This window comes from Trachymyrmex septentrionalis, unplaced genomic scaffold, assembly GCF_001594115.1.
Source record: "Trachymyrmex septentrionalis isolate Tsep2-gDNA-1 unplaced genomic scaffold, Tsep1.0 scaffold11, whole genome shotgun sequence".
Classification (NCBI taxonomy): Eukaryota; Metazoa; Arthropoda; class Insecta; order Hymenoptera; family Formicidae; genus Trachymyrmex; species Trachymyrmex septentrionalis.
The window spans coordinates 84,560-94,465 of record NW_017304228.1 but is presented as its reverse complement, the minus strand read 5'-3'; the positions used below and the strand labels follow the sequence as shown (position 1 = coordinate 94,465).

General features: G+C 35.1%; 1 protein-coding gene across 4 annotated transcripts in view; it reads right to left on the bottom strand.

Moving 5' to 3' along the window:
• The window catches only part of LOC108750646 (flocculation protein FLO11-like), a 79,606-nt gene that overhangs the window by 5,685 nt on the left and 64,015 nt on the right, over positions 1–9,906 (bottom strand). For 3 of the 4 annotated variants that reach the window (XM_018490263.1, XM_018490252.1, XM_018490282.1), the window contains exons 3-6: positions 5,427–5,488; positions 5,160–5,283; positions 3,033–3,201; positions 141–834 (exon numbers count right to left, since the gene is read on the bottom strand). In XM_018490263.1, coding sequence (XP_018345765.1) covers positions 141–834; positions 3,033–3,201; positions 5,160–5,283; positions 5,427–5,488 — 1,049 coding nt within the window. The remainder of the gene's footprint in view (positions 1–140; positions 835–3,032; positions 3,202–5,159; positions 5,284–5,426; positions 5,489–9,906) is intronic. The other variant, XM_018490274.1, reaches the window with a different exon arrangement.

The following is a 9,906-nucleotide window of genomic DNA, read 5'->3' as shown; positions in this document are numbered from 1 at the left end:
GTAATGTATTATATTTCAACATTTTTAACGATGTTCTTCCAATAATTATGTGTTTTTCGCTATACTACTTTATTACATTCGTTGCAAAGGGTATTATTATACAATTTTACGCGCTTAAACATAAAATTCAAGTTGCATACCTTGCCCTTGTTCACCGATTGTATCGCTTCCAATGCTCTTATATCTTGTTCCTGATCGTCGTCACGATAGTCAGTAGTCTCGCGTGGATTGTTGCTATGGACGGAGAAATGTTCAGTAGTGCTCGCGATCCCGTGATTGTGAAAGATAGGGTTGATCAAAGCCGCCGGGTTGTTCGCGTTGCTGTTGAGCAGCGTCTGTATCGTGGAGGACGTCGCGAACAACGGCGTCACGGTAGATGGTTCGCTGTGAATGATCTGCGGTGGTGGACCCACCGTCGAGCTGTACCTGATCTGATGGATCTGCGGCGGGGATGACGAGAGTGGCGCCGGCGGTACGGTCGTCGAGCTTACGGCACCCTGATTACTGAACAATTGATAGGACGTGGCCTGATTGCTGGCGCGCTCGCCACCATTATGGAAAATGTATTGGTGATGGTAACCGCCGTTCTTGTCATCGTACAGCGACTTGGACTGGCTCGTGTGTACCTGTGGGAACGGCGGCTGCGGCTGATAGTGCTGCGGATAACCGGCTGGGTGCTGGAAGGAACCACTGGCTGCCGTGGTGGATGGTTTGCTAGGCCGGGATGTGGTCGTGCTAGTTGTGCTGGTCGTGCTAGGTCGCGCCGATGTAGTTCGCGACTGATGATCCTCCACCGGGTCAATCGTTAGATCATCCTCGTCATCACCGTTCAAGCTACAAGCAATGGAAGAAACAGATATGCGATATTAAAGACGATATATAGGATGTTCAGTAAAGATCGCAAAAACTCATACAGCACATTTCTCCAAGAGATGTTCTTAAAAACGTCTAAAAGATATCCTAATGATGTTGCCAGTATGTTTCTTGGATAAAGTGCGCTGTGTGGCAACGCTTAAGGGTAGACAATGCTTAAGATTATTTTAAAACGAAAATTTAAAAATATATGAAAGCTATAATAGTTTTTGAATTACAAGCATTTAAAGTTGGCGAATCATATCGCCTAAAATTTGTGCGTTCAGGTGTGATTGATATTTTCCATTATGCCATACCTAAACACACGAACTTTAGGCAGTATAATAATTCAAAAACTATTATATTTTCGATATTTTGAGTATTAGTATTTTTATCTTAAAATAAAGAATCTCAGGAATTTATCCTAAGTGTTATTACGGTCCTTACCGAACACCTGTATATCAATCGCAACAAGTTGGACATTATCTCGCGAATATGTGACTCCTCTCAGTAATGCTTTTACATTCCTTTTTGAGTACACGAAACGAGATATTATACTAGATATTATGTTGCATAGAGTATGTATCACTGGCCTAGATTTATAGGCTGTGATCTCGATGTCTGTCCAGATACGACGAGCAAATATCTTTATTTGTTAACCATGGTACATTGAATCGCGAATTATAAATTTTTAGAAAGAAAATCATCGTCGTTAGCGGATGCTCGAGTGTCACGTTGGTGCATTCCCGAGTGTCAGCAGCTCGCGAGATAACCGCTTCGAGGTAACGTCCGTTAATTGTGGGATAAGGCTGACGGATGATAATAACGTATAAGGTGCGAGACAGGCGGGAAGAGGTCAAGATATTGGTTTCCGAGAGTAAAATGAGCGGCGCGGGAACAAGATTTACTGTCGACCGAAAATAGAAGTTGTCTTGAGAGATGACTTAGCCTCCTCGTCGAACAGCATATAAATTCACGCTCGTCGTGACAGTTAATCGTTATAATTTTTATCTGCATACATCCCGCGGCCATAGAGGGAGGACGTCAGCATTCCTGGGATACCGAGAGAAGGAAAGCCGTTGAAATATTTATGGGTATACGTACATATGTACGTATGTACCTTTTACGTGATAGTGATTTCGAGACGCTGAGAGGTGTGCAAAAATACGTACACATCGCGAGCCATAAAGCGTACGAGTTTGGAAATGCGAGCCTGAGATACCGAGCTGCACCGCGTTGTTTTGTTTTCGCTACGCGAACATTACGCGATCATATTTCTGGGAGCGTTGCTTTGGATATTGCGTAAACGAAACGAAGCGGGAAAAATGTAGCAATCCGCGAAATGCCAGTAAGAATTTCTGAAATGCGGCGACTCGATATTATCGCGTGTACGGGGTGTCCCTCCACGGTAAATAACAAAATTATACTTGCCTCTCCTATTTTGGATAAAAATCTAAATTTTTCAAAACTCTCATTTCAATTTAACGACCAAGATCTAAAAATATGAGAAAAAAATTCTTTTCAATTTTAAATTTGTTTGATTCATATGAAAGTTTATCTTAAATGAAACTTAATTGAAGATTAACTTTCAAATTCAAACTTTAATTGAAGATTAAGTTTAAGATCTATCGCATCTTGGTTGTTAAATTGAAACTAGATTTTTGAAAAATTCGGATTTTTATCCAAAATAGTAATTATCCCAATAAAATTGGTAGAGACAACGGTATATAATTTCGTTATTTAGCAATATCGTATTATTTATATTCACATAAAGTTTTATATAAACGAAAGATAAATTACATCGAACAGAAAAAGTACGTTGGATATGTCTTCGGTGCTTACGAAACGTAAAGTGAACGTCCGAGTCTGCTAGGAATTGCGGTCGTATTTGACACCTTGTATATGACCGGCGAAGCAATCAGAGTGTGCAACTTCTTTCATTCGATAGTCAGTTTCTGCTCGCAGCAATTTGCATCAATGTGAAACCAGAAAATAGATTAGCGACCGACTTGCCGTGTCATTAATGAATTTTCAGAAAGTCAGAATTATTATTAACCTTTTGACAACCTATTTCCTTACGTCTGTGTAAATCGATACCTTCTGTAGAATGTAAAAAAAAAACTGGATTTTATAATCACGTTATTAAATATAATAAGATAAGGCGTGTTTCTTAGAATTACCTAAGTGTCACAGCGTTATTGCCGTACAGCTCCAGATTCAAATTGTAGAACCGCTCGCTCTTGCTGCAGTCAACCTCATCAACTCTCTCGCAGACTCTGGTCTCCTGATCGAAGACGGTTCCGTTCAGACAGAGGAATTTTATGTCCATAATCTCGTCTGAAACCAAGTCTCACGGTGAAGAACAGGGTCATTATTCGGGGATGCTCTGGATTCACGGGATGTGCTCGTCGTGACTTTAATACAATCCTGACTTTGAGTTTATGACGTGGATTCGCTTATCAATTATCAATCGTTTTTTGATATTAAAGTTACTTAATTCAATTAAGAATAGTCATTATGCATTTAGAGAAAAAGACATAATGATAATAACTATATGTAAGTAAATATCTATATATACAAATTTTATATATGCAGAATTAATGTACAATAGTTGAAAAAATTATTTTATAATTATTGAAACTAAAACTAAATAATTACGAAAACTTATTAATTCTTGTAATCATTAAACTTTAATTGTAATAACTATATGCATAATTTATTTAATTGTATGCATTAATTCTACAAGTAAAACTTGTATAATTATCATTTATACGCTTATCATTATATGTATAGTTTATTTAATTATATGCATTAATTCTACAAGTAAAACTTGTATAATTATCGCTTATACACTGAGAAAAAAAATTTGTTTAACGAACTAAACACATTTAGTTGTTTGCAGATTTGGTTGATTCAACAAATTTTATTTAATTGAATTTAACCGTAGTTTGCTTAACATTAAACAGTTTGTTGAGCAGACTACAGTTAAATTCGATTAAATAAAATTTGTTATAATAGTTTGTTGAACAAATTTTTTTTCTCAGTATATGGTTGCTATCACTATAAGAAATATTTCTTTTTTCTCTGAGTGCGTCACCTTGTAAATGACATATTTTATTTATATTCTACCATATTAAATAATTAAACTTAACAGGTTAATTCCTTAAAAGGAAAGCGAATTTAGTGTATGATTTTTTTTAAATTCTTTGAAATTCTTGCATTCGATTCTTCGAGTGCAATCTTCCACGTTGATCAGCGTCTCCATCAAAAGAATGCAATGATTTATCTTCGAGGAGACGTTTCTCGCATATTTCGGAGACAGTCTCGCTCCATTCTCCCAAACTCCTGGAGAAATCTATTATAAGACGCGTCGCGTCTATCTAAAACCGATCCAGTCCATAAAGTCGATTTTGCACGAGCGATTATGCAAATCGTTTTATATGTCAAGTGTTCACGTGGCGCGACGAAGGAATCGGAGCTGACTGTTTGGATCCGGGGCCGAGAGCCAGCGATTTATCAAAGACAGATCCGGATTAGAGCTGGAATTAGTAGCGGTAATTAATAGCGGCGCGAGCCTATTTAGGATCGGCACGTATCGACGGTAAGTAGATCGTTTCGAAAGCAGCTCGAACGAAGGCTGCTCATCGAAGTTTTGTAATCGATCATGGGAGATCTCTCACGGCGAGAATGTCACGGTCGTCGAAGAACGTTTACTGACCTAAACCGAGAGTCTGGCTTTGACTCGTCATGAGGAGTCTGTCTTCCCATTATGTGAATTTGATTTTGAGAATTCAACTAGTGATTTATTACTCAACTGGAATTTTTGCTCGTGACTTTTTTTCAAAAAAAGTATACCAGCAAAGTAAAGCAATAAATATTCCTTCTACTATTATTCAAAATGGATTTTGATTAGCTTGTAATTAAATTAATGTCGTATTAAATATCACATTAGATAGCATGATTTTTAGTGCGATTAAATTTACTTTCTCTTCATAATGTAACTAATTTCGTGTCGTATCAATTATAATGTTTCATGCATTAATTTATACATTATTCAGATTATTATACATTATTCAGATTATTCAGATTTTTTAATTAAAAATATTAGGTACATGCTAAACATATCGAATGATATAATTCGTTTAAAGTCTACATTCGTAGTGTCTCATAAATTTATTTAATGAATCTCGCAAAACAAATTAAGTCTCGAAATCTTCTCGAAATTTTTTCTTGTGCGTTAAAATATGAATGATTTAAATTACGATTGTGCAATATTTGGGAATCCCGCCTTTATAATGCAGAATTACCTTTCTGGCCGATAGTGCAGACATGAAACATTTGACAGCCCGCCTCGACGTCCGCGTAGTATCCGCCGATCACTTTTCCTTGACACGAGAAATTCGTCTCCGGCAGGTTGTCGAAGTCCAGATACTTGAAAATCAGAAATCGGCGCTTCAGCGGAAAAAAAATTTAGCTGCTATTCGCGGTAATGTTTTTAAACTAAAAGCGTTAATTTAAACTAAAGGCATTAATTTTTTCTTCAGAGTTATTCAATCAATTTTTTGAAAACTTACGCCAGGTTCCCCCGCGCTGCATAACAAACGGCCATGACGAAAGTCGAGAATCGACACGAAAACTGAAAAAGAAAAGAAAACAAACAGGACATGAGAAAGTAGAAATTGCATTAAAGCTATGGCACACAAAAAAGTAAGCAATAAATAAATCAACGTTTTCGATTTGTTACTTCTTACGTTGTTTTACGTTCTTTTTTGTGATTGATCGACTTACTTATTCCCAAAAAACAGATAAAAAATCAACAAAAAATCAAAATGACTTAATTTTTTTCTTAACGTCAATAAACAGACAAATTTCGTAATAAAAATTATCATTCTGACTTTCATAACGTTAAAATGAAGTCATTTTAACTTTCTCTTGACTTGATGTATTTCTTGGGTTGCTTTTTTTTCTTACTGCCTTTTTTCTTACTACATTTTTTGTGTGCCATAGACTTTACATATTAAATAAATAAAAGAATAAAAAATTATCACGAGATTATAACTTGCATCGCTCGAGATGAATCGTTCTGTTTTTATATATCTCAATAGACGTTCAAAGAACAAATAAAGATTCGCCAATCAATCAGCGCAACTCTTAGAAAATACGTTCTCGAAACTTTCTAAAAAAACGCAGTTACCAGTCTATTTTTAATAAACTCATTTTTTTAGAAACTTGACTTTCGCTCGCAATATGTGAATTCTCCCACGGTATTTTTCGAATCGGGGGTGCATCTTATTTGATAAGATACGAGATAACAAAAGTTATCTTTTGCCGAAAGGAAAGAAAAAAAAATATTTTGCGGTTGCCGCCGTCTCATTTGGTGCAGCCGCGTCGTGTAATTTACGCGGAGGTAATTTATGCGGTTTCGCAATCGGGCCCGGGGTCCCCGGTGGGCCCCGTTGTACCAGTTGCAGCCATAATTATGCACAACTATCGTTACGCACCGGCGATAGGTTAATGCACCAAAGTGCTCCATAAATTCAAGTTTGCTAGTTCGATCTGCTACCGTCATAAATACAACATAATCCGGCGTAACTGCAACGTTACATAAACGCGATCGGATTAAACAAAATGTCACTATGTCGACGAAAGATTAAAGAGAAAGAAGATTGGATAAAAATCAATAAAACAGATTTAAAATTGGCTGTAGTGTGCAAAAGAAGAGAAGTGTGTGAGAGGAAATAAAAATAATTTATACTTAGAAATAAACGTGTTTCTCTTAATATAACAACATTTTTTGCTTTGCCAAATAAAAAAGGCATCGTGAAAAATCGGAAAATATTATACATTATAACGAAAAAATAATAAGATAGTGGAATAGGCAACTTTCACGTTATCTAACACGTGCCAGACAGGTGTTAATTGTTACCGTCAGATTAAATTATATTCTTCGTTCCCCCTCCCTCTGCTCTGTCTCATAGTTCGTTGTGGTATACTAATAGCGCTCTGTAGATATTCAAATTGCAAGATCTATACTTTTTGTTCATAAAGATTTATGTAACGCGGTTGTAATTGATTTATGGGTTATCATTTTAATGACCCATCGACACGTTAAAACACGAAAGCATAATATTATAAACATATATGTATTTTTTTTATTAGCTTACATATATATTTATTTATTATATACATATGAAAAATTATATTTAAATAATTAATTTTACATATAAGAAATGACATTTAAATAATTTTATTTTATTTTTACAATATTATAAAATTAAATATTTAGTGCAATTAAATGTTAAACATCTAATTATGTAGCTCTATAAGCTTGTGTAATTTTAAATTCTTAAAATAACGTTAACATTCTTGAGTTTATTGATGATGTAGCAATTAGTCTACTAATTATATTTCCGGCTGAACGCTTTTAGCACCTGCTTTCATCCATTCCATTCCACAATTTGACCGCGAAGCGCTCAAATTGTTGCTAGTAGTCGCACCTGCCCGATAATGCGATCGCGATACCTCATAGCCGTTTCTATAAAACGAATCGAGACTTTATCAAGACCTACGGACGACTTTTAATTCGCAATGCGCAAAGAGGGACCTTTCACCGTGTGGCGTTCGTGTAAAATATGTCTCTCGTGTTTTCCTAGCGCGAGACCGTTCGTTCTCGATATACAATTATGTAATTCGGATAAAAAGGCGAAGGGATAAGAGTATATATATATATATAGGAGAGAAACGTCGCGCAATGGCATGGCGTAAGCCGACATGAGACAAAAAGCAACGGCACGTCGGATACGCCCGTCGTCGGACATTTCGCCGATTATTTTTTACATGAGTTGACCTTTCGTTCAACTCGACATGATGGCCCGGTCGCAACGTTATAGCTTCCATCAGTTTCACCGCGGGCAAAGCCGTTATTAATTCTGCATAGCTTTCTCGACGTGAAAGAATAATCATCTTCGTCGATTTCGGTTGGAGGATACAAAAACAGACATAAGATTATCTGCATTAAACATGACTATACCACTCTCTTGATATTTATTGAAAAAAATTGATTACTTAATACATTCCACTTACGTTACAAGAAGTAATACTTTTCTATAATAAGAGATACAAATAAAAAATTATCTTCCTTGTAGAGATATTTTTCTCGAGAAATTTCAAACGAGAAAAATACCTCTGCAGGAAGATAATTGTTTATTTGTATCTGTTATTACAGAAAAATATTGTTCCTTTGTTTGTAATATACGTGAGTGGAATGTATTAAATAATCAATTTTTTTCAATATAATACAAAGAGAGTAGTACAGTTATGTTTAATGCAAGCGGCTGCATGTCTTATTTTTGTTACTTCAGATTAAACGTACCAAGTAATTAGTGTTCCATAGCTTCACGTCCATGAACTGTTCATGAACTGAGGACTAGCCTAAACAGTCTAGAAATTTAATACAAACTGTACTGTACTTACAAAAGAGAACTTTTGTAAAAGATTAAGGATGCTGAAGAAATGCAAAAGGGCTAGCTCGAGCTATGTGAGCGCGTATCGCGTAGAAAAAACTAAAAAGGGAAAGGAGGAAGAAATGGAAAGTCGTCGCGCGGCACACGTCAGGAGATTTTACAATAGAAACCGAAATTTCATAAATAATTCCTCGAGCATACTGCGCTCGGCCGACTATGACGAAGTTCCTTGAAACTTCTTGGTGTTCCTCTCCGGCTTCGTTCTGCACTGATCTAATCGTCGAAGCATGGACTGCTTATTTATCACGGACGACTCAGGCTAGTATTCTCATAATCCTTACAGAAATCTAATACTGGCCAATTTATTACTGTAAGTCAATTTAAGCCAATTTATAACTAAAAAAAATCGACAGTAATTAATTACTTATTTGGAGTACCAAAAGTACTAAACGACATAAAGTGCCTTTAATATTTAAAATAAGTAATTAATTACTGTCTTTTAGTAGATATTAATCAGTATTAGATTTCTGTAAGCAAATCCATTCTTATTTCCAGATTGTCTTAAGTAATATCTTAAAATGCTAAAACAATTTTCTTTGATTGGTTCGTTATAGTTTATCTTAGGCTGCACTTAAGTCTTAAATATAAGAATAGATTATCGATCTCAGTGTTCTATTCTTTGTCGTACAAAGAATTCGAAGCGATTCTCTTCTTGCGGTATTTCGTCCGGAATCCGAAGCATTTAAAAACGCATTCCTAGTTTAAATCATTACAAACACGATTTCGTAATCGCACCGGAATGTTCCGGACTTGTTGCTGAGAAATATGCAATGTTGGTTCAATTTAATAACTTAATTCGAAAGTAATAATCCATTATGAGAAAATCTGGAAGAAAAAAGAAATCAAAGACCTATATAACTCGATTTTTATATCTCTTTCAGCATACAAGAATTGCAACTTGATATTTCAAGGAATGCAATTGCAAATGAACATTCTTAGAATGCGTGAGCATATTAATTTAACATTAAAAAGTCAGATATGACAGCAAAAGTAATTTGTTATGATTCACAAATGCAACATGATATTTAATCTGCTTATATATTTCTGCTCTTATTTTTAATTCTTAACTCTCCGTTTGCAATCATAATTTTTGTTCCATTTGTAATCTGGATCTACAATGTTCGTCTTTTTTGTCCAACTCAAGTTTTATTTTTACTGTTCTTCTAAAAAAAATTTCAAAAGTTACTTTCCAACATTTCTATTACATTACAAATAGGTTTTTAATTTAAATGTCGAAATCTTTATTTGATAAAAAATTCAAGTTTGAGCAAAAATAAGAGTAAAATTTCGCTTGTGTTAAAAAAGACTCAAATTGCAGACGGAGAGTTAACTATTTTCGTCTATAATTTATATATTTTATAAACAAAAACTGCATTTTTTAATTTTGTGTTTTTTATTACATTCATTGAAAATCTATTCAACAAATTTGTCTCGAGGTTTAAAAATAAAAATTTTTCGGTCACGATTTTCCGGATGCAAAATAACATTTTTTTTATTAACAAACATAGAATTCGCACACGCATTTACAAAT